The sequence below is a fragment of the Actinia tenebrosa genome, unplaced genomic scaffold (genome assembly GCF_029948245.1).
Source record: "Actinia tenebrosa isolate PJP-AT-01 unplaced genomic scaffold, QUT_ActTen_1.0 utg724__unscaffolded, whole genome shotgun sequence".
NCBI classification, from domain to species: domain Eukaryota; kingdom Metazoa; phylum Cnidaria; class Anthozoa; order Actiniaria; family Actiniidae; genus Actinia; species Actinia tenebrosa.
Window position 1 is genome coordinate 25,514 of NW_028292622.1, and position 26,213 is coordinate 51,726.

Below are 26,213 nucleotides of genomic sequence, written 5' to 3' on the forward strand. Positions count from 1 at the left end.
CTCTCTCCACGCATGTGCGTTGTGCTGGTAAATTACGATAGGAGCACCCCGGCCCCCATACTTATGCGTCCCAGAGTAGATAAAACCGTCGGTGATATCCTTGACGTGTATGCGCCTTTCTAACGCGGTTTCCAACTTCTTGATGTTTTCGATGGTTCCTCCGGTTTTACGAGTAGCATGCTCCCATTTCCTGATGGCTTCTCTTCTCTTTAAGGTTAATTTACAACCGCGGGAGGAATCTTCGAAGAACTCTCTAACCAGCCTCCCTACGCAGTTACCTGGATGGCGCATTGGTTTTAACTTTTTAACATCCGGCGTCTTTATCTTGTACGCACCGTAAATAACCACGGTAACCGGGTAAGCAGCTTCGTAGAACAGCATGTCTATTCCCTCAAGTGCTCCCGGTCGCGTGTCCTTGTTTAAAACAAACAGGTCCTTCCTGCCAGACGCCCGTATTGGATTCCTGCCCTTTTCTATTATCCACTCGCCGTCTAAATACTTTATAAACGTCAACTCCAAACGGTAGTCGCCTTCGGGCATCAAATTGATTATCCTTTCTGCTCTTTCCTCGTCCATTGTCTCGTCTGTATCTCCCTCCATAAATGTCGTGAAGGCAAAGTCGGCGTCTAAGCGGTCCAGCACCTGAGTTCTGAGCTTGCGCACAGTTTTATTTCTAATGCTTTTGATGGTATCCATCTATATATAAAGGATATTTTAACCTCCGTTTGCGGTACCCAACACAGCAGCAGTAAGGACACACCGCGGGAAATCCCGTAATTCTGCTGTACCCGCCTTCGTAATTCCGCGGATTAAACCCGCAAATATACGGCATCGATCGCGAGTCCGCCTTACTGCTGCTTATGAAGTATGTGTATCACTTCCATCATATGTATACCAAGGGTGGAATTGAAAAAGAAAATTGAAAAAGTGCAGAATTTGCATTATCTTCAGATGATGATTGTGAGGAATAACAAATAATTATTGGCTGAACTTTGCTCACATACTGATGAAGAAGAAAGTTGTGGTGAGGATAGAGATGACACAGAAGAGTTTGATACTAGAATGACGACTACTGTGGCAACAAGATCGGGAAGATTTTAGGGTTTAAATCGGTATCTACACGAAGAACTGTGTGGATTCGTACTCGTTGGTAACACGGGAAGGGTTTTGTGTGTTTAGTCATCTACAATGGGGGTTTTGTATTACCTGCTGGAGTGCCGAGCCTCGATGCGGGATCTGTGTTTGGGCACCTTCATGAGGAGTTCGTTGGGCCATAGAAGAGGTGGCCGTAAGGCGAGGAGCAAAGTGGAAGGTGGCCAAAGACTTGTTGTCCGTATTGTTTTTGTTAGCAGGAGCCTATGTGTTTGTTGAGTAGTGGGTTTCCTGTGGTGCGCCATTTTGTATGTTGTTGTGTTCCCGGATGCAGTATGGCAGACGCGTTGGCGGCAGCGTGGTGACGTCATAAGTCACGTAGAGAGGGGTTGTTAGGAAGCCAATTGAGTGTTGTCGGTGCGTGGAATTAGTGTCTAGACAGATTTAAAGAGGCGAATTTTTAATGGTTTTTTTTTGGTTAGGAAAGGTATTTTGTTTATTTGTTGGTGAAAACGATAATTTTTCTGGAATTGCCTGTGATCAGACAAATTGTCTTGACTTTTTGGGTGCAATTTTTTGTACTTTCTGTTGAACTTTGAAGGCGCCTCTTTTTTTGTGTTTTTGTTTTTTTGCTTAAACAGCTTTAGAAAAACCTAAGACAGAAGATTTTAAAATATTTGAAAAATGCTATAACATGTGAGAAAGAAAAATTTACTAGGTAATAGTATAATGATAAATGGAAATGTTTAGCAATGTTTGGAAAGACGAATGTGTATTGCTTGGAGGCATAAGTAAATAGATCCCAAACATGGGTTATCTAGCATAGAAAATGTAAATGGACTCTAAAATAAATGATAAAATAACTTGACTAGAGTGATTTTCAATAGTCAACTTAATACATGGTAGTAGAATTCTTGATTAAAATAGTTATGGAGGAGTGAAGTAAGACCCCTCCCAAAAATAAATAAATACATGAATAAATTCATAAATTTCTAAATGAATGAATGAATGAATGAATGAAAATATAAATCATAATTGAAATTAAAATCAGCTATTACATAAAGAACAGTCACAACAGTGGTCTAATTTCCTTATACCCAAAAGTGAAAATTCATCAGTGCTATTAGCATTACCATTGACAATCTATAACGCGTTTGGACAATCATCAGCATCAATGTAGCAATCTTAAACGTGGTTCGACAAACATTTGCATGATTCAAATAAACATTGAGAAAAATAGCAATCATTAGCGTTTTTCTTTAGTAACATAATGTTAGTAAGCAAAATCTCTCTTGCGTTACAATTAGTGCTCTAAATTCTATTTCTCGGTAGCATATCGTACAAAAAGTGACTGCTATCGCTAAATGTAGGTCTCTATAAGCCTTTTCACAGTTTAAGAATCGATTCCACTGCGCATGCGATTTTATCCCGAATTTCTACCTTCTTTTGTCTAAACCTTCTTTTGTTCTTAATTAAACAAAAGAAGGTGAGAAATTCGGGATAAAATCGCATGCGCAGTGGAATCGGTTCTTAAACTATGAAAAGGCTTATTGCGTTCAACGGCTTCTTTATATCCTTCAGAAGTTAAGGTTATCGTTTTTACACAGTACATGTAAATCAGCTTTTGTTCTATCTTAAATTTTTTGTGAATTGTTAAAACGCTAATGATCCCTTTTTTTCTTTAAATGTTTATTTGAATAATGCAAATGTTTGTCGAACCACGTTAAATAATGCTACATTGATGCTCATGATTGTCCAAACGCGTTATAGATTGTCAATGGCTATGCTAATAGCACTAATGAACTTTCACTTTTGGAAATACGCGCACAAGAAAATACATTCCGCGCACATGAATGTACAAACGCGCTATTGATAGTCTATTGATCCATGAATGTACACGCATATTCAAATATCTTTATTGAAAGTTGATCCGCGCTAATGATGTTACTTGTGGTGTTGATGAAAGTACATTACACGTTATTGATACAAGTATTGGCACAAATGAATGTACATTTTCTGTTAATGAACAGCAAAAGGTGCACATGGTCTTCGTAAAAGGCGCAGATTCAAATTTTTAACTCAGTTGCACTGCGAAGACTTCGAATTAATGAGGTAAGACTTTCTTATTTTACGCGTAGAAAATACTTATTTTCGTTAGCATTACTTAATAGAAAAACTCTTAAAAAAGACTGAAATTAAAACGTATAGAGAAGTAGTGGGGTATTTGTGCTTTTTTTTTTTTTTATTCAGATTCTTTGATTTTGGAGTAAATTTTAGAACTTTAAAAAAGAAACAGCAGAAAATGAAGGCTTTTAAAATTCTTTGTTAAAACGTTTCTTTTAAACTAGATAAAAATCTAGTTTAAAGTGCTACATTTTACTAGGCTTTGCGCCTCAAAATGTGTCTCGTGTGCGAGGTAAACCGATTCAGTCTCCTACTATACCGAATCATAGTTAATAGACGTCAAACCGAACGCAAACATGGTTTTATGTTTACGCGTAGAAAACATATTTTTGTAAGCATTACTGTAGAAACTCCTAAAAAAGATTGAAATTATAAAGTATAGAGAGATGGATACTTAAACTCAAAACTAATGTGACATACACAGCAGAATTACTCGCTTCAGTAGTCTAAATCTGAGTTGCCAGAGACATACAAAGGAAACAGAAGGTGGACGTGCATTTGCTGTAAGATCGATTAAAGAATGGAATGTTTACCAAAAGACATGAAACTTTCCAGAGAGTAATAAGACTTTTAAAAACAAACTTTGTAATGATATTTTAACTTTAAAAAAGTGATCAAATTTTTGTGTAGTTTTAAATTCTTAATTAATCATTATTTATTTATTTATCGGATTGATGGATGGATTGATTGATGAATTGATGGATTGATGGATTGATTGATTTAGTTCCATACATCTGTTTAGTTCCATAAACTTATTTAGTTTCATGCAATTATTTAGTTTCAAACATTTATTTAGTGCCATACGTTAAATATTCAGTGGCACACATTAAATATTCAGTGGCACACATTAAATATTCAGTGGCACACATTAAATATTCAGTGCCACAAATTAAATATTTTTAAATTTTTATATTCAGTGGACAACACACATTGAATATTTAGTGCCACACATTAAATAATATTATCCAACTCATTAATAATTCATGAGGAAAACACAACAGATATCACGGCACGACTGTGAAGAGTGTTGTAAATCTGATACAAAACTGTGTTCATTTGCATAAGCTTTAAGTTGGATTTTCTTTACCAAATTTACTTTAATTTTGAAAATTTTAGTGAAACACAAAGGAACTAACCTTTGATAAGTCATATACAGTATTCGTGTCCGTGTTGTATCAGATATACAATCACTTGGCTACGCCTCGTGGTTGTATATCTGATACAACACGGCCACTCATACTGTATATATTACATAATAATAATAATAATGATAATAATAATAATAATAATATCTTTATTTACCCTGATTTAAAAAACCAATCAGCTGGACACGATAGAACAGCTGGTATTAGAATCTAAATAAAATCTATGCTAAAATCAGTGATTAAGAACCTAAAAGTATAAATATAAGAAAAGAGAAAATTAAGTATAATGTATACATATATAAACACAGAAACAAGAAAACCCTGCGTCCACAAAACATATACAGTCAATGCAAAAAATGTTGTTGTCAACCAACTCAAGCCTACGTGACTGGACCGAAAGGAACTCTGGGTAACAATCATTGAAGCCGAGTTGACTCCATAATTTTATCTGACTAGTTATATATGCCTGGTTTACAGCACGAACTTTCATAGGCGAGCAGAAAGAGTTGGAGGAGACGTTTTTTAATGCCTTCGTATTTTCGGATTCGTGAACTGAATCATAACTATAACTTGGTTTTTCTTTCCCTAAACCCAAAGACATGCATTTGATGGATTGTTTCTTGCCATTATTATCTTTATTACTAGCGAGAACAATTAATTCAGAACGAATATTTAACCGCTTCAGTGGTTTTTCCTCATATTCCTTTCGGTCAAGTTGCGTACCAGGCTTGAGCCAGTCGACAACAACATTTTTTGAATTGACTGTATATCCATTGTATACACTTATTTCAATAAAGCTAGTCGCCTGAAAAGCTACAAAGCTGAGACCAATAAGGATTATGGGTATATAGATACATTAATTTTAATGTTTCAACCGCTTTAATAACTGTTGATAGATTTTAGATCTTTTACCAGTTACAGTCTCATCTCTTCTGAGCATCCTCAAGCTGCAAATCAAAAGCTTTACTTGTTTGATATTAAAATATTAAATATTAAGATATTTAATTTTCCCATGATGCTCAGTGATATCAGCTTTCTAGGTGTTTTAATTGGTGACTAACTTTATTGAAATAAGTGTAATACAAGGGCTCGAAAAAGAAAAAGAAAACAAAACAGAAACATTAGGCTACAAAAGATATATCCAAAACCTGTGATTTTCGTGCCTCAGTGTAGATTATTGGTTAAATAATGAAATAATGAAATAAGTATATGAAGAAGAAAAAAATCTATCGTACAGTACCCTTATGCTATTTTTTTTATCAAAATCTAAAAAATATTTAAAAAGCTTGTTTTTAAAAATGGAAAAATAACTAACTGTATCCAATGAAGCAAGTAGACCCCTGAAGTTACAGTATCTTTTCCTTAACAAAAATTTAACATATTAATTATTTTATTCTCTACTTTCACATCCCCATAATACTTTGCCTCTTAATGGGGGGTAACCAGAGGGTAAATGCACCCACTTATTTTGCTGAAGGCTGATCAGACAATGTTGACAATACATTTTTTGTAAGACCAAAACTCTTGAAGATCTGTACACGCAAAAATAACTTGATAAGCTGATAAACAGCATTTTACAGATAAAAGTTGGTATAGTATAAATTCAATTGCCCTTAATTTCACTATGACGTGACATCAAAACAATCTAATGTTTAAATGCAAAGGAGGGGGTCTGAAATCAACGCAAATTGATCGAAAATTGTTCTAAAACCCGTATCAATCCACGAAGTTAAGTAGAATAAGGCCAGCAAACTCTCAGAATATTTCTTGGTGCATATTAACACATATTAAATCTGAAAACCAGGCCATTTTAGATGAAATTGTTTTGCTAGGAGCAAATTTTGGGTCAGGGTTAGGGCAATTCAATTTGGCAATTCTATCGATCCCCCACATAAACAAGCAGTGACGTCATAGTGATTCAGAAATAGGGCAATTTATAGAAATTTATCTTTTTCAGGCTAATGACAAAAAACCTCCAAGGAATCGGAAAGCTAAAAATGAGTTTGGTTCTGGAGATGGTGCGAAATGGATGCAAGTTGCTTTTGGTGGTCACCTCTATCACTGTTATTTGTTTGTATGAGTTTATAATTGTTTCCTTGTTTCTTTAATGTTTAATTTGTTTGTCTAATATATGCATATATTTCAGTTTGTTTGTTTATTTAGCTTTGCTTGCCTGCCTGCCTGCCTGCCTGCCTGCCTGCCTGCCTGCTGCCTGCTGCCTGCCTGCCTGCTGCCTGCTTGCCTGCCTGCCTGCCTGCCTGCCTGCTGCTGCCTGCCTTGCCTGCTTGCCTGCTTGCCTGCTTGCATGGTTTAGACTATTATCTTCTAACATTTTTTTCATATCCTGTTGCTTTGTTTTTGAAAGTTTTCCGTTTGTAGTTAAAAATGAAAAGCGATCAAAATGAATAATATAAGTTAAAATATATTCATAATAAAATAACTATAAAAATATATGCTTGAACAAAAAATAAATAAATAACTAAAAATATAAAAATATAAGTACGAACAAATATTCGTGAAAACTACATAAAAAAGGCTTGCCTAAATAAGTATGCCTTCAACTTCTTTTTAAATTCCTTCAAAGATGTCCATAATAAAGGTATAGGTATATATAGGTTATATAGAAGCCGCATTGGATTTAAATCGGTATTGTGAGAAGTATTAAGGATAAGTAGAATAAATTTGATGCATTTAGTGTCTTTACTGACTATCTTTTAGTGTGCATGTTTTCAGATTAAATCACTGGCAATGACATATATCAATAGAAAGTCATGTAATCTTATTTGATTTTTTTACCCTATTTGAATCAATAATCTTGTTATCTAATTATATTTATAAAACATATTCTACCTATAAGTTTAATGATTATCTATTTTATTATTTTAGAAATTCAAGAAAAAGCAATGATATGTCAAGAAACTACCACCAAAGTGATTGTGGATTTAAAGGCTACTCTGAAGATGTGAGTAAACAATAATGCGGTTTCTTTTTTTTACAATGCTGTTGTTATTGCTGTTAGCTTATTATAACTTCATATTCATCTTACAGGGAACCCCTGGCGGGCAGTACCACAGACAAGCTTGATTTGGACCTCACCCTTCCCCACCACTCCACAATTAAGTCTAGTCTACATGGGTGTTGTTGGTTTGACCTTTCTATGAAACATTACCACACAAGAATGCACCTCCGAATGGTTCAAGAACAATAATGCGCAATGGTTGGTTAATGGAGTCAGGTTTTGGTCAGATCGTAAGTTATATATCTCGATTATTAATTTCTTCATTGCTGGGGTAATTTAACAATAATTAGATACCAAATTTTAGCAATATAAAAATAGAAATAGCTATTACATAGTCATAATAGATAGTTAAATAGTTATCATAATTATAGCAATTTCAGTAAGTTTAGATGTGAAGATGTGCCGATGAAAGACGTCGTAAAAAAAGGGCAATGACACCCAATAGGTCACCTCGAAGCAATAAGGAGACAATAAGGCTGCGGCTAGGAAGTATGAAACGACTGAAATGAATGAAAGTTACATGCATGAGTAAACAGAAATTCACAAGTTTATGAAAGGGCTGAAAGGGAACAAAGCGAAATCAGCCATGAATCCAAACTGACCTTGCTTGGGAAGACCAAAGTAGTAAATACTAGTTACAAAGACGTTTGTCAAAGAAGGGCAAGGGCAAACAGACTTTCTGTTGTGGAGAGGCATAAATTTGCAACAAATGCCTCGCCTAAGAACACCACGCCGGTTGCCTGGCCTTGGGGATACTATAAGCCTCTTGGATTTCGGGCATGCCGGCCATGCGTTCGGGGACATTTGAGACAATAAGGCTGAGGCTACGAAGTATGAAAGGACTGAAATGAATGAAAGTTAAATGCATGAGTAAACAGAAATTCACGAGTTCATGAAAGGGCTGAAAGGGAACAAAGCGAAATCAGCCACGAATCCAAAGTAGCCTTGTTGGGAAAGGCAAACGTAGTAAATATTACCTGAAAAGACGATTGTAAAAAAAGGCAATGGCGCCCAATAGGTCACTTCGAAGCAAGCACAAGAGTTTGCTTCGAGGGATTTATTGCGCCTTCAAACCACGAGTTTCAACAGGAACCAAATAAAGTTAAGAAGCGCTTGCGCCGACATCGCCGTTGGCTAAACTGTGACTTTCTGTCTTGGAGAGGCCTAGCTTTGCAGCGAATGCCTCGCCGAAGGACGCCGCCCCGGTTGCCGGGCCTTGGGGATAGTTGATGCCTTTCTTTCGGGCATGCTGTCGCTGCGTTCAGGGAGACGTCGTGAAAGACGTGGCAAAGAAGGTTAGCCACTACGGCAGTTAGGTAGGAAGGCAATTAGGCAGTGAAGGAAGGAAACATGTAGGGAATACTCAAGCATGGAATAACCAAGGTGGGAAGAAGCCATGGAAGAAAGAAACCAAGGGGAGAAGAAACCAAGGAATCAAGGAATCATGAAGGCGATGAATCTACAAAGCAAGGAACCAAGGAACCAAATGACCAAGGAGGCATTCGATAAGTAAGTCTATCATTTTTTCCTTCTACCTATTTTCGACCAGTATTTTCATCTTTCGTTAACCCTCGGAACATTATTCTTTTAAACCTTCATGACATATATTTTGTCATAAAAATATTCATCATTGTTCTACAACACATAGAGTCCAAATGGGCGTTTTTAGGGTCAAGCTTGTTTCCCAACATTAACCATACAAAAACATGTTTTGGTCAGATTGTAAGTTATTCATTTTAATCGTTGATTTCTTCATCGTCGGAGTAATTTAAGTTTAAGTAATTAAGTTCATTAAGGAATTTAAGTAAGTTAAGTTAATAAATACAACGCAATTTGCTATTTTTGAATTCGGTAAACCTTGGTTTATTATTCTAATTCTTATCTTTGTACTTCTTTGTACTTCTATGTACTTCTTTTTTGTTTCTTACCACATGTAACTAAAACTGTAACGTCCATATTCGATCCACAAGATACTTAGTGAACTGCGATTTTTTCCAATCCCCATAATGAAACCTCAGCACGACATTAACAATCTTTAACTGAGTAGCAAATATATTTTCTAGCGTATTCGATGGATACGATGTCTATTGAAATGTTATTTATCTGCGCATTGTAAATGAGAAAGTGTAGTATCTTTCAAAAGCGTTTTCGATGGATACGATGTATATTTAACCGTTATTTATTGCGAACGATATAAATGAAAAAGTGTACACTATTGCCAAGGCATATTCGAAAGATATATTACAAAAATATGTCGTACTGTTATTCAATAACTGTGCAATATATAATTGAAGACGTTTACTGTCTTATTTTAACATATTCAAAAGATACGATGTATAATAAACGGTTCTTTAAGATGAAATGGTATCATGAAATGTACAGCATATTCGACCGATTCGATGTACCTCTTTTTTTTTCCCTTTTTTTCTTGTTGTTGTTGTTGTTTCGCACGGCATGTAACTTAAGTTGTAAGGTCCATATTCGATTCATAAGATACTTAGCGAACTGCGATTTTTCAATTTCACAATTTTGAAAGCTGCGCACGACATTAACAAACTATAACTGAGTTACAAATATATGTATGAGGATATTCGTAGGATACGACGATTTAGTTGCGCATTGTAAATAAGGAGGTGCAGTTTCTTTCAAAAATGTATTCGATGGATAAGATGTATATTTATCTGCTATTTATTGCGAATGATTTAAATGAAGAAGAGTACACTCCTGCCAGGGCATATTCGAAAGATATATTCGAAAAAGATAATAAACCGTTATTCAGTAATTGTGTATTATATAAATGAAGAGGCTTAACGTCTTCTTGAAGCATATTCCAAGGATACGATGTATATTAAACTGTTTTTTAGATGGACATGGTATTATGATTTGCTACAGCATATTCGACCCATTCGATGTACTACTTTTTGTTTTGTTTCGCACGACACGTAACTAAAACTGTAACGTCCATATGCGATCCACGAGATAATTGGTCAACTGCGATATTTTCCATTCCCCATTATGAAACCTGCGCACGACATTAACAAACTTTAACTTAGTTACAAATACATGTATTAGCATATTCGAAAAATACGATGAATATTGAAGTGTTATTTAGTTGCGCATTGTAAATAAGAAGGTGAAGCATCTTTCAACAATGTATTCGATAGATACGATGTATATTATGTTATTTAATTGTGCATGGAATATATGGAGATCTGTACATTTTCGCAATACATCTTCTGATGGTCACGATGCATGCTGTTTTGTACTGGCATATTCGAAAAAATAGATATTGAACTCTTATTTAGTTGTGCAGGATTCATATGAAGAAGTGTACTGTCTTGCGCATATTCGATGGCTACGATGTATACTGAGCCTTAATTTCTTGCGAATGATATAAATGAAGAAGGCGAGCGTCTTGCAACTGCATAGGATTTAATGTTATTTACTTGCGCATTATAAATGAAGAAGTGTAGTATCTTTCAGCAGCTTGGTATTCGATGGATATATATCGTAATTTAATTTAATTGCGGATGATATAAACGCAGAGGTGCACTTTCTTCCAACAGCATATGCGATTGTTACGATGTATATTGAACTTTTATGAAATTGCGATTATATAAATGAAGGAGTGTACTTGTTTTGCAATAACATATAGTGATGGTCACGATGCATACTGTTTTGTACTGGTGTATTCCAAGGATACGATGGACATTATATTTTTAGTTGCGCATTGCGAATGAAGAAATGTACTCTCTCGTGCTAGCACATGCAAGGGATGCGATGTATAACGAAATGTTATTTACTTGGGCATGGTATCAATGAATAACTGTATTATAATATGATTAAGGATTTTCACATTTTATAAGAGGGGTTTAAAAAAATAAATGCCTTTGGTATGTTTTGCCTTTGGTACTGTCTTGCGCATATTCGATGGCTACGATGTATACTGAGCCTTAATTTCCTGCGAATGATATAAATGAAGAAGGGGACCGTCTTGCAACTGCATATTATTGAATGTTATTTAATTGCGCATTATAAATGAAGAAGTGTAGTATCTTTCAAGAGCGTGGTATTCGATGGATACTATATATATCGTAATGTAATTTAATTGCGGATGATATAAACGACGAGGTTGCACGGTCTTCCAACAGCATATGCGATTGTTACGATGTATATAGAACTTCTATTTATAGCGAATATATAAATGAAGGAGTGTACATTTTTTTGCAATAACATATTGTGATGGTCACGATGTATACTGCTTTGTACTGGTGTATTCCAAGGAAACGATGGACATTGTATTTTTAGTTGCGCATTGCGAATGAAGATATGTACTCTCTTGTGCTAGCACATTCGAAGGATGCGATGTATAACGAAATATTATTTACTTGGGCATGGTATCAATGAATAACTGTATTATAATATGATTAAGGATTTTCACATTTTATAAGAGGGGTATAAAAAAATAAATGCCTTTGGTATGTTTTGCCTTTGGTACTGTCTTGCGCATATTCGATGGCTACGAAGTAATCTGAGCCTTAATTTCTTGCGAATGATATAAATGAAGAAGGGGACCGTCTTGCAACTGCATATTATTGAATGTTATTTAATTGCGCATTATAAATGAAGAAGTGTAGTATCTTTCAAGAGCGTGGTATTCGATGGATACTACATATATCGTAATGTAATTTAATTGCGGATGATATAAACGACGAGGTTGCACGGTCTTCTAACAGCATATGCGATTGTTACGATGTATATTGAACTTCTATTTATAGCGAATATATAAATGAAGGAGTGTACATTTTTTTGCAATAACATATTGTGATGGCCACGATGCATACTGTTTTTTACTGGTGTATTCCAAGGATACGATGGACATTGTATTTTTAGTTGCGCATTGCGAATGAAGAAATGTACTCTCTTGTGCTAGCACATTCGAAGGATGCGATGTATAACGAAGTGTTATTTACTTGGGCATGGTATCAATGAATAACTGTATTATAATATGATTAAGGATTTTCACATTTTATAAGAGGGGTATAAAAAAATAAATGCCTTTGGTATGTTTTGCCTTTGGCACTGTCTTGCGCATATTCGATGGCTACGATGTATACTGAGCCTTAATTTCCTGCGAATGATATAAATGAAGAAGGGGACCGTCTTGCAACTGCATATTATTGAATGTTATTTAATTGCGCATTATAAATGAAGAAGTGTAGTATCTTTCAAGAGCGTGGTATTCGATGGATACTATATAAATCGTAATGTTATTTAATTGCGGATGATATAAACGACGAGGTTACACGGTCTTCTAACAGCATATGCGATTGTTACGATGTATATAGAACTTCTACTTATAGCGAATATATAAATGAAGGAGTGTACATTTTTTTGCAATAACATATTGTGATGGTCACGATGCATACTGTTTTGTACTGGTATATTCCAAGGAAACGATGGACATTGTATTTTTAGTTGCGCATTGCGAATGAAGAAATGTACTCTCTTGTGCTAGCACATTCGAATGATACGATGTATAACGAAGTGTTATTTACTTGGGCATGGTATCGATGAATAACTGTATTATGTGATTTAGAATTTTCACATTTTATAAGAGGGGTATAAGAAATTAAATGCCTTTGGTATGTTTAGCTTTATGATTATTTAATACAAAGTTACTTCGCAGTTTTTTGGAACAATTTATAATTTTTTTATTTTGAATTTCAACACTTATTTTCATTTAGGACAAATTGAGCAGGTTCGAGAGAATGGTCTGGAAAAATGGAAGAAATAGAATATGATAGATGCGTTTCGCGTTTTTACTGACTATCTTTAAGTGTGTGTTTTTCAGAATAAAGCCTTGCCAATGATAGTTATCAACAAAAACGTTAGGTACTGCTCTTTGTTAAATTCATTCTTGTTTGAAATTCATCAAGACTCATCTATCTTACCCATAGCTTAAAGTATATATTTGATCATTTTATCAGTCAAGGAAACCAGTGAAGTGTCAGCCAAGCACTACAAAGTAACCATAGATTTGAAGCCTTATTCTGAAGATGTAAGTAAACAATAATGCTGTTTCTGATTTTTAGAATGTTGCTTTTATCATTGTTACTGTTGCTGTTGTTGTCGTCATACTATATATGACAGGAATAAAATAATAGTTTCATTCTATCCATTCTAATAATAACATCATATTCATCTGACAGGGAACCCCTGGACAGTACCACAGCCAAACTAGATGCATGTGTGTCTCGGTTTAATGTGCATTCCTTTTAAATGTCTGTTTCAGTTTAATTTCTGTTTCTGTTCCACGTGCGTATCTATTTTGTGTGTGGTTTGCCTATCAGTCGGTTTTTTCTGTCTTTGTGTAAGTGGCGTGCCCGCTACGAAGAACGGTAGCCTCCACGTGGCGTAGCGGGTAAGTAATTGCCAGGCTAACCTGCCAGTAAGAACGATTTAAATTGGCTGTTTCATAATACTCCAAAATTCATACAAGATTGAAGAAGGATTTAAATAAAAACCTAAGACTATTGTGGTTTGATATTGATTTACTGGTATGGTATACATGGCCATTATTACGAATAATCGTTCAACTATATTTAATATTTACTAGCACTCTCGTAGATCTTAAGTAAGATATTTTATAGATTTGAGATATTTAAAATTTTATATATTAATGTTAATATGGATTTTATTGATAACTGTTATATTTTCTTTTTTTATTATTACTTTGTGTTCTCAATTAGTATATTCATGCTAAAGTGTATTGACACGTGAATAAAGATTATTATTATTATTAATAAAAGATATATATTTACCTGATATTTTGTTGCGCACAAACTGTTTATAAGACTACACGGTCTTGTCTTTTAAATGTGCACGGCAAGGTCCATCCACTGTGCTCTTCAGATCACATTGAAATATTCATGATGAAATATTGTAGGTACTTATCTTAAATCACATTTATTCATAATTCAAATGCATCAATATTACAATAATATTAATCATTATACTTAGGATGATACAAAAACAATAAGCAATGCAGTAACCGCAAAAAGCAAAAGTCTCTAGTGTATTCTGACGGTCTCTCTACCTTTACTTCATTCACTTTAATGAGGGTTCTCGAAAAACTTGTAAGGGACAGGTGAATTAGGGCTAGGGTTAGAGGGGGAGGGGGAGGGGGAGGGGGAGGGGGAGGACTGGTGCAAATGGGGGAGGGTCATTATTTTTCATGCAGGCTAAAAGGGAGGGACAGAAAGAATTGTGCAAGTCTTAAGGGGAGGGCCAAAGCTTTTTGTGCATAAAAATAAGGCGAAAAGAAATGTAAAAAAAAGAATTATGCTGTCACTGCATGAAGCTGATCGGGGCGTTAAGAGCTATCTAGAACACTTAAAATTGCTTGAACAGAAGAAAGAAAAAAGAAAGGAAGACAAAACTGAAAAGAAATCTGCAGAGGCAAGAAAAAAGTAGGAAAACTACAACGGGATTGTGATGCTTGATGATGGCTCTTTAAGAAAACAAACTGTAGCTGTCCTAGATAAACATTTTAAAGTTACATCAACTGCAGTGCCATGGTGAAAGCAAAATAGACTGGACAACTACAGAGCCTGGCAGTGACACTGACACTGATGGGAGTGCAGAATCTGGATTATCTTCTGATGAGGATTGCGAGGAAGAACAAATATTTGCTGAACTTTGTTCAGATACAGATGACACAGTAGAGTTTGATAGTAGAATGGCAACTACTGTCACTCAGTGACAACAAGATTGGAAAGACGAGCAACTCGTTTACTGCTATATTAAAAACAAGGCCATCTATGGCAAGGCAATGGTAGCAATATTTAATACACAAATAAAATATGTCATCCACAAATACAATATTTAAATCATGGCTTAATTATTTAAAACTGTAAAAAATATATTATATTTAAACTTTAATCTTTTTATTTATTCCTTTTTTCATTTTCTGAAGTTTAAAATTTTTATTTAATTCTAACAGATCTTTATTTCAACTTCATAAATATCTTTACATTTTCATTTCATATTCCTGGGACGGGCTCGGCCAAGTCTGTCTGGGAACGAGATCGTGGCTTAATTATTTAAAACTGTAAAAGATATATTATATTTAAACTTTAATCTTCTTATTTATTGTTTTTTTAATTTTCTGAAGTTTAACATTTTTATTTAATTCTAACAGATTTTTATTTAAACTTCATAAATATCTTTAAAATTAAAATTATTTATTTCATCTTTACATTTTCATTTAATATTCCTGGGACGGGCTCGGCCAAGTCCGTCTGGGAACAAGATTCCAATGCTAACAGCAAAAATGGCTACCATGGGTGACAGCATAAACAGAAGCGAAGAGAGGGAAAAGGTGGGAGAAAAACTCTTATCCTCTCTTCGCTTCTGTTGACTCCATTGGTACATGAACATTTACCAAATTACAAGCACTCCCTCTCTTCGAGGCTTAAGTGTGCGGGTAGGCCAGGATCAAAGTTAGTGTTCTAATTTACAGACCCTGTTGTAATAAGTGTAATTTAAGCATTTGGGCTTCCTGTGGCCCCTGCAGGCCGTTGGGCCACCCCTAAGACTTTTAGGCAGCCATTGTAAGGACTTACTGTTAAAAACGAGTTAGAGATTTTTTTAAGAGCTTTCGAGAATAAAAGCCAACTATTACATGGTGTCAGAAGTAGACAAGAACTTAAAGAGGAATTAAGCTCGAATACGTGAAGGAACATGGCAGAAAATGACAACTCACACCGGATACCAGGTCCATTGGTCTTGGATGCCCAAGCGGCGGAGAATTGGAGAAAGTTCATTATGCAATTTGATATTTATCTCGTGGCTAAAGGAAAGGATGAAAAGCCAGGTAAAGTCAAGGTAAATTTGTTACTTAACTGTGCAGGACCAGAGGCAATCGAGGAGTATAGCCATTTTGAATTTCACGAGGGAGAAGACAAAGAGTGTTATGATGATGTGTGCAAGAAATTCAAGGAGCTTTGCGAAGGTGCAAAGAATGTCATTTATGAGCGATTAGTTTTCAATCAGCGCAATCAGAAAGAGGGAGAAAGAGTAGATAATTTTGTGAGTGAACTGAAGAGACTGTCCCTAACATGTGAATTTGGTGCACTTAGAGATTCGTTGATTAGAGATCGTATTGTGGGAGGAGTGCTGTCAAATGAGTTGAGAGGAGAACTTCTAAAAAGACCAGAACTCACTCTCCAGAGTGCCCACGATTATTGCAGAACATATGAAGCAGCAGAATTGCAAAAATTCAAGTTTAGCTCCCCGATTACTAGCACAGGCCAGCCATTAAGTGTTCATTCTGTGAAAGAAAAAGAAAAAAACAGTGCTCGCCTTTGTAAGTTTTGTGGGTACCAACACCCATTTACCCAACCGAATCGCTGCCCTGCATTCAAAAAGAAGTGCAACAAGTGTCACAAAGAAGGACATTTTGCAAAAGTTTGCCTAGATAAGGTAAAAAGAAAGCCCCAAGCTGAAGGAGAGAAACATGAGAGTGTTCTAGCCAAAGAAGACTCAGAGGAAAACCCTGAAGTTCATTCATATTTCTTCAATGGATCTGTGGAGATTGGAGGGATATCCAGCAGTAAAAAGAGCAAGAGTATGATCAAGCTCACAATCGCAGGAAAAGAAGTCAGAGTCAAAGCAGATACTGGTGCAGAAGCCACTGTAATCCCATATCACCTGTACAAGACCATTACAAGGGCACCATTACAGAAAATAAAGCAGCCATTAAGAGGCTGGCTTGCAGCCAAGCCTGTACATCCAAAGGGCTGTGTGCGCCTTCCAACTCAGTACAACAATCGCAAAATGGATTTGCTATACCTTGTTGTAGATGGAGATTTCACACCATTATTAAGTTGTGATGCTTGCTTAGATTTGGAGGTTGTCAAGTTCATGAATCTCGAACTGATAGACTCAACACAACCTAAAGGGATCGATTCACAAAAGAACCATGATAGAGAGGAGTTAAAGTTTGTGGCAGATCCAGTGCTGCGTGACTATATAGACTGTTTTAGCAATAAACCTGGTGCCCTCCCAAATGCAGTACATTTGGAGGTTGACCATAAAGTACCTCCAGTGATACATCCCCCAAGAAAAATCCCAGTTGCACTTCTAAAACCAGCACAAGAAAAGCTGAAAGAAATGGAAGAGGATGGCATCATCGTGAAAGAAGAGGAACACACGCCTTGGGTGTCATCAATGCTGGTGATTGACAAAAGAAAAGGAAAAGATAGGAACTCACCACCATCGAAGAACAGTGTAAGAATTTGCATTGACCCAAGGGACCTGAATAAGGCCTTGAAACGACCCCACTACCCAATGGTGACGGTAGAAGAAGTAGCCAACCGACTGTCTGCTGCAACAATCTTCACGACTCTTGATGCATGCAGTGGATATTGGCAGCTTCCCGTTGACCATGAGAGCTCTAAACTCCTGACTTTTAACACTCCTTGGGGAAGATACCGATTTACCCGACTCCCTTTTGGGATAAATTCAGCCCCAGAAATTTATCAGAGGGAGATGGATAGACTCTTCAGTGGAGTCCCAGTGGAAATTATAGTCGATGACTTTCTGATTCACGGTAAGGACAGCAGAGATATGGATGAGAAGTTAACAGCTGTTCTGGAAAGGAGCAAGGAAATAGGATTAAAGTTCAACCCTCAGAAGACGAAACTTCGAGTTCCAGAAGTCAGCTATGTTGGGCATGTATTCACATCAGATGGATTGAAACCTGATCCCGAGAAGATTAGAGCTATTGCTGACATGCCACACCCCACAGATAAAGCAGGCGTTCTGCGGTTCTTAGGAACAATCAATTACCTAGACAAGTTTATTGAGCACAAGGCTGATCTCCAAGGACCTATCTCCCAACTGACTCAGAAAGATGTAGCATTTGTCTGGGAGAAACCACAACAAGAGGCATTCGACCAACTTAAATCTGTCATCACTAGCGCACCTGCTCTTGCATACTTTGACAATCAAAAGGAAACAGTGTTAAATGTAGATGCAAGTAGCACAGGGCTTGGTGCTGTGATCATGCAAGAAGGCAAACCAGTTGCATTTAGTTCAAAGACTTTATCTCCTTGCGAGAGGAGATATGCCAACATAGAGCGAGAGCTCTTGGCAATACTATGGGGAGCGCAGAAATTTCACACATACGTTTATGGACGACGAGTTATTGTGGAAACAGATCATAAGCCACTAGAGGCTATTTTCAAGAAAACACTGAATGAATCGCCTCCAAGACTACAAAGGATGCTGTTGAAACTGACCAAGTACGACCTCGACGTGCGCTATGTCCCTGGAAAGCAGCAAGCGCTCTCTGACTGCCTGAGTAGAGCCCCTTTACTTGACACACAGCCAATCAGTGAACATGAAGATGTCATTGGTGTGCACCTGATTGAGGATACTGGATTGGAAAATAGCACAATACAGAGGTTCAAGGATGTATCAAGCCAAGATGAGACCACAAGAGTTGTGATGGAATATGTTCTAACTGGATGGCCGACAGAGAAAGAGCAGGTGGATGAACTAGCCAGAGAATACTGGGGCTACAAGGAGGAGTTGAGTGTAGAAGACGGACTGTTGTTTAAGTCGGACCGAATGGTTGTTCCAAGAGCACTGAGAGGTGAAGTACTTGAAGACATCCATGGAGCACACTTGGGGGTGACAAAGAGCCTCAGTTTTGCTAGAGACTATGTCTTCTGGCCGTCAATGACAGCCCACATCAAAGATAAAGTTAACTCATGTGCTATTTGCAATGCATTCCGCAATCAGCAGCAGAGGGAGTCATTGCATCCACACGACATTCCTGGATTGCCCTGGCAAGTAGTTGGAACTGATATATTCCAGTATGGTGGGTACTCGTATCTGCTAGTCACTGACTTTTATTCAAAGTATTTTGAAATAGAATCGTTACGTCAGATTACTGCAACTTGTGTAATTAACAACTTGAAGAAAATCTTTGCACGTTTTGGAATCCCAGCTGAAGTAGTCAGTGACAATGGGTCACAATACAGCAACACCAGAAACCTGTTTAACTGTACTCATGAATTCAAACGGTTTGCAGAGGAATGGGGATTCCGACACACGACTAGTTCACCAGAGTATCCACAGTCAAATGGAGCTGCAGAACGAGCTGTGCAGACTGCAAAAAGAATTTTGAAAAAAGCTGAAGCAGATAAAAAAGACCCGTTTGAAGGACTCCTCAAGTACAGAAACACCCCTTTTGACGATATAGGGGTCTCACCTGCTCAGCTCCTGATGAGTCGACGAACTCGAACAACACTACCAACTCACAGGCGTCTCTTAGTACCACGAGCTGTGGAACCTGGCCAGGTTCAAAAAGCACTTAAGCAGCGCCAAGATGTTTCGAAGGCTAACTATGACAAACGCAGTCGAGACCTGCCACCTCTGAACGCTGGGGATAAAGTACGAATTCGTCCAAATCAGGCGAAAGAATGGCGTAAAGCAGAAGTTTTGCCGAGATCCTATGTGGTACGAGATGAGCAAGGACACACTTACAGGAGGAATAGAAGGCAAATCATTGCAGTTCCAAATGATCAACACATGATCCCCAAGTTCAAAACAACTTTTATGAGTCCCCAACCTAAAGACTCTCCCACAAAGACACAAGATGAAAAAACGCACTCAGTGTTACCGCCACCCATCTCAGCAGGGATCTCAGAAAAACCAAAATCACCAGAACATCAGTTGCCAATGGCAACACGATCAGGACGACCTGTAAAGAAGCCCCAAAGACTCATTGAACAGTGTTGAGGAGGGAGATGTTGTAATAAGTGTAATTTAAGCATTTGGGCTTCCTGTGGCCCCTGCAGGCCGTTGGGCCACCCCTAAGACTTTTAGGCAGCCATTGTAAGGACTTACTGTTAAAAACGAGTTAGAGATTTTTTTAAGAGCTTTCGAGAATAAAAGCCAACTATTACAGACCCCACTTTTAAATGCATTAACATTTGGGGCTGTGACTAACTCAGCTGGTTGATTATTGTTTCATTGATTTATTTTGGATGGTAGAAAGCTTTATTGTATATATCTTTTTTTCTCGAGAGGAGTTTTAAAGGATCTGTTGTGATTATTTCTTAAGTTTCTTGTCAAGGGTATCAGTTCATTACAGAGATCTACAACAACTAAGTTGTTTATAATAAAAAAAAATATTTTGTACAGTTGTTTATAATTTTAAAAAAATATTGTACAGCAAAGCTAATCAATGGTCAGCTCTGCGCTGCTTAAGACTGCGCAAACCAAGCTCTTCCAACATCGCGGTGGCACTTGCTTCGCGGCTGTAGTCATTACAATCAAATGTGGCTGCTCTTCTATGAAGCATTTCGATCTTATTTTGGTTCACTTGGGTAAAAGGGTCCCACACAGTAGACGCATACTCAATTTGAGGACGAAAAAGGGTATTGTATGCGTTAGCTCTGATGAGTTTTTGGTGAATTTGCAAGTTTCATCTCAGAAAGCCTGTGGATGAATTATTGAATACAGAGCATATATGTTCATTGCAAGAGAGCTTATGATGTACAGTGACATCAAGGTGCTTAACTGCATCTTTTTCCTTAAGGGTCTGGTTGTGTAGGACGTACTCATAGATTAGAGGCTTCCTACGCCGTGTGACTCAAAGCACATTATATTGTCAGGGTGGAAAGACATCTGCGACTTATTTTCCCATTCTTCAAAAGGTTTAAGATATTTCTGTATGGTGGCAGCATCAGTTTCAATAGTCACAGTCATATACACAATACTATCATCCGGAAATACAAGGGCGGATCCAGGGAAGGGGGGGGGGGGGGCAAAGGGGGGCTGAATTCCCCCCCCCCCCCCCCTTCAGCAGAAAAAAACCGATGCTTTTGTTTTCCGTTGTGTTGACGGAAGAAACTCAATTAGCCCCCCCTCCCCTATAATTTTGGCTGGATCCGCCTTTGAAATAGTCGAACTTTGGACTGTAGTTTAGCTGGAAGATTGTTAATATATATAGAAAATAGTATCGGTCATAAAAAATAATATCGGTCAGGTATGGTAGCCATTTTTGCTGTTAGCATTGGAATCTCGTTCCTAGACGGATTTGGCCAAGCCCGTCCCAGGAATATTAAATGAAAATGTAAAGATATTTATGAAGTTGAAATAAAAATCTGTTAGAATTAAATAAAAATTTTAAACTTCAGAAAATGAAAAAAGGAATAAATAAAAAGATTAAAGTTTAGATGAAATATATTTTTTTCGCTTATAAATAATTAAGCCATGATTTTAATATTGTATTTGTGGATGAAATATTTTATTTGTGGATGAAATATTGCTACCATTGGCTTGCCATAGTCATCCTAAATAATAAGTTGTGGGGGAGGGGAGGGCCAGAAAAAATTGTGCAAGTATTTAGGGGAGGGCCAAATTTTGTTATATCTAAGGAAAGAGAGGGCCACCAAAAAACACTACAAAATTCCTAAGACCTAAACAGATCCATCAAATTATATTAAAGATCGTATCTAAATAGCTGTGTTCCGAGGTATACTCACTAATGAAGTGCAAGATATAATATCTGATAATGTAGATGCGAAAGAGTCATCAATTGGGATTCCAATTCATGGCATCAAAATATTTTCAAAGTAAATGAGTAATGAATTAGGGTTAGGGCCATTTAACTAGCTTGAAATATTGATCTTATCACTTGTACGAGGAATTGTACCAGAGTCTTTGAAAGGTAACACCAGTTCCTAAAGGAGGAGATACCTCGGACCCTACTAACTATAGACTGATATCTATTATGTCAACATTATCAAAAATATTTGAGAAACTAGTTTATCAGCAACTATTAGGTTATATTGAAAAAGATAAAATTTGGAATGAATATCAATGCTGACTCAGAAAAAAAAGGCAGATGCACAGAACGATATATTATTGAAATTACCGAAAAGTTTAAAAAAATTCATAGATAGCAACATGAATACTTGTGTATGAAGGCCCATCATTGTCATAGAAAAAAAATGACAAAAATGAAAGAAAAATCCAAAGTAAAGAAAAAAAACATTTAAAAATGTAAATAAAATGAAATGAAGAAGGAAATGAAAAATGAAAATAAAATGAAAGCTGAAAAAAATTAAATTGATTTAATTAAAACTAAATGAAAAAAGAAAAGAAAATGAAAAATGAAAATATAGAAAAAAGAAAGAAAAAGGAAAAAGAAAATAAAATAAAATTGAGGTTAGAAAGAAATCAGGCAATCAGTGATGTATTCACCAGACGGCACTTTGATTTGGTGAGTGAACTGCTGCTCTGGGATACCGCTGGCTATGAGAACGCAGGGCCGACCCACAAGATTGAATTTCACTGATGATCTCAATAAGAGAACACTGGGTAAGTAAAGAAAAATAACTTGGAAAAATAAAAATAAAATGAAAAATGAAAATAAAATGAAAAAATTAATTTAATGTAATGAAAATAGAAAGAAAAATGAAAATGAAATGAAATGAAAAATACGGAAGCCCTAGAGGGACATTTCAGACTTCAAACGTAGGATATTTCAGACTTCAGAGTTCAACCAGCGCCAGCCAGCCTTATTTATACATTTTGCAATACTCACTCAAGCTTTTCCTTCAAATTGTGGTTGAATATGAATTATACAGCTTTTTAGTTACATCCAGGTTCCAATGGCTTCAATGACATTCATTGATAAAAAAATGCAGACTTCTCCTCTTTCCCCTCCCCCCCTAGAGCCGAGCTACACAGGCTGTCTCCTGTGCTCGTAGGGTTTTTCTCCGCGTTCTGCAGTTGTTGTGATTGTAATGCTGTGATGCTGTGATGTGCCAGTCCAAGCTTAAAAGACTTTTTTTACTTGGCAAAAAAACTGAGTGAAGAAAGAAAATACCTCTTCCTCCATTTTATCAATGAGTTTGTACTATGGGGAAGTCCACTGGAAGTCCGAACAAGCCTGAAATATCCTAAGACTGAAATATCCTAAGTCTGAAGTGTGGAGTATACTAAGTCCGAAGTCTGAAATATCCTAAGTCTGAAATGTCCCTTCAGAGCTTGCGTAGAAAAATATAAATATAGATTAAGAAGAAAAACAAGAAAAAGAAAAAGAAATAAAATTGAGGTTGAAAAAAAAAAGTAATTAAATTAAAAATGAAGACAAAAATAAAAATAAAATAGAAATAAGATAAGAAAGGAACTAAAAATATAAAAAAAAGAAAGAAAAAGCAAGCATTAGTATGTGTATTTGATTTGGATTTAGCAATGAGAACAATGGGCCAGTGCATGGCCCAGTGTTCTCATAGTGAAATGATCCAAGAAATTAAACCTTGTGGGTCAGCCCTGTGTTCTCATAGCCAGCGGTATGCGAGAGCAGCGATTCACTCACCAAATCAAAAAGGCGTCTGGTGAAAACATCACTGATTGCCTTTTTTTTAAACCTCAATTTAATTTAATTGTTTTCTTCATTTCATTCTTCATTTGATTTATATTTTTCAAAGTTATTTTTCTTTACTTTGAATTTTTCTTTCATTTTTGTCATTATTTTTGTATGAGAAGGAGGGGCCAGCATACAGGGGTTAATATGAATGTAAATGTGTAGGCGGTGGTTTAGGACATCAATGTAACATGCAAAGATAATAATACTTCAGTAGTGCGTTGAATTAGCTGAAGCACTTAGCAATATAAGACAATATAAGAATAGATAATTAGAACTATTAAGTAGTATTTAGTACTATTTAGTTATTAGTGTTTGAGGGCTTAATGGTTTGCACTTAACCAACAACCCTATGTTGCTATTGATAGTAAGAATGATAAAATAGTTCAATAAGAAATGTATAATTTGTATATGTTCACATTCAAGTAATTGAATAGAAAAGGTGGTCATAAGAATTCTAACATGAAATGACTAATGGCAAAGACAAAAACTTAGAGTAAACTTAGGCTGTAGGCATTGAAAACTAGCAAAATATGATGCCAAAAGTAAGCGTAAACATTGTAATTGAGGTGAAGTAATATGTATAAAAGAATGGTAATGTAATGAAGAGTAGAAAGAGTGAAAGTGTGCAACTGCTGAAGCATGGAAAGCCAACAAAAGAGTGTAAAGTGTTGCCAACTTGGAGTGTTTGCAGTGTAGCACGACTAAAAAACAATAAAAGAAGCTTACCTGGGTTGTAGAGGAGGGTGTATTGGAATGAAGTAAGCAGCAGAAGAAGTGTGGTAAACAAAATGGCGTACTAAGGGATGATAGATTTGCATAGTGTGCGCATATAATGAGAGGGTTGGTATCGAGCTCGTTCTTTCGCTCGCTCGCTCGTCGCCATAAGAGAAAGGGGAAGGGAATTGTAGATCAGCCAGTAGGTGCCCGAAGGCATCATTAAGCCTAATGAAGGCAGCAATGTAGCTCTGCACGAAGAAGTGTGTAGAGGGGCTTGCATGGTCAGCAATAGGGGGGGGTTTTGGTGATGGGTAGGTGAGTTTTTAGTGAGTCAAGTGTTGGTTGCTACCATGTAGGGCCAGACCTGGTGGCTGGATCTGTGTTTGGGCACCCTCACGGGAGGTTTCGTGGGCCAGTGAACGTGTGGCGTAAGGGCGACGAGCGGAGTGGAGGGTGTCGAAGCACTTGTACTTAATCTACAGTGTAAGGGGGGGGGGGGGGGCTATGCCGGGGGGCCATTTGGTTGGGTTGCCTGTGTTATCTTCATCAGTTGTTAAGGGGGCCGTTAGCCGTAGGCCAACGGTTGGTTGTTTTGGCGCCTAAACTTGGGCACGCGCGTCTATCTAGCCATCAGGCCTCGTGACGTGTGGATGATCACGTACTCGGTTTTTCATGCACTAGGCAGTGAGAGGGCTTTTTCTCGCAAACCCATTAGCGGTGTCTCGCCCTGTCTAGACACTGTTTTTTATAGATCAATAACAAAGAGCTCAGTAATAAGATTTCGATTCGTTTCTGTCGCTGCATGAAGCTACTTTATTCTTCAAAACAAGAACTTTTCTTCGATCGCACAACCTTTCTGGACTTCAATATCTGTTCTCCGTGGCAGGGAAGGTTGCCGAAGGGCTTTACTGCTTCTAAACTACGAACAAAACGAGCCACAACTTACGCCAAGAAAGGACTTGCTTCGATCAACAGCAATCAATAGATCAATGCGAACTGGAAGGCTAACTCAACTCTCACTTCTTTGCGAGCCGAATTGGAGCTCATTCGATCAGTCAGTGAGCTAGATGATATAATACCAAGCTTCTTCGATCTGTCAACAGCCAGCCATTCCACTAGCTAAATCGCTTGAACAAACAACATCAGTACTTTGTGAACTCTAAACTCAAGACAGAACTACTTTGATATTTGAAGTGTTTATTTTTTCTAAGATATGGATAGTTCTATCTTTGTATTTCAGTTTATCTTCTATTTAATTCACTTAATAGCTAGCTAGCTTTTATTAACAATTGTTGATCTATTTACGGCAGTGATTTATTGATTCGAAAGCGCTCACCTTAGCGATGAATAAGCGCTCGCTCAATGTTATAGTTATTACTTTTAAGTCTTGATATTTTGGCGAGCACAAACGACAACAACAAATAGGGAAAGCAGCTTACTTATGGGTGATTGTTTCTCTCTAGATCAAAGGATGAATTAATAAAAATAATAGGCCTTTATTGCATACAATGTTTAAATCAAAGTAGAAAAGAAGAAAGTGTAAACATATCAAATATAAACATTGCTAAATCATTCTAATAATACTTATTTTAGAACAAGT

General features: G+C 36.8%; 1 protein-coding gene and 2 long non-coding RNA genes across 3 annotated transcripts; 2 read left to right on the plus strand and 1 right to left on the minus strand.

The window, feature by feature from the left end:
- Positions 1–943: 943 nt before the first annotated feature.
- On the minus strand, positions 944–24,977 carry LOC148904225 (uncharacterized). The gene is made up of 3 exons (XR_016118982.1): positions 24,623–24,977; positions 14,265–14,349; positions 944–1,526 (listed from the first exon to the last, which is right to left on the minus strand). It is a non-coding gene; the product is annotated as an uncharacterized LOC148904225 (long non-coding RNA).
- Positions 13,202–14,271, plus strand: LOC148904226 (uncharacterized). The gene is made up of 3 exons (XR_016118983.1): positions 13,202–13,335; positions 13,431–13,501; positions 13,653–14,271. It is a non-coding gene; the product is annotated as an uncharacterized LOC148904226 (long non-coding RNA).
- Positions 15,976–17,925, plus strand: LOC148904227 (uncharacterized; the record flags this gene model as incomplete). The annotated part of the gene is made up of 1 exon (XM_089025547.1): positions 15,976–17,925. A coding segment is annotated over exon 1 (1,740 nt), but the record flags the coding sequence as incomplete, so codon positions are not given.
- Positions 24,978–26,213: the final 1,236 nt, after the last annotated feature.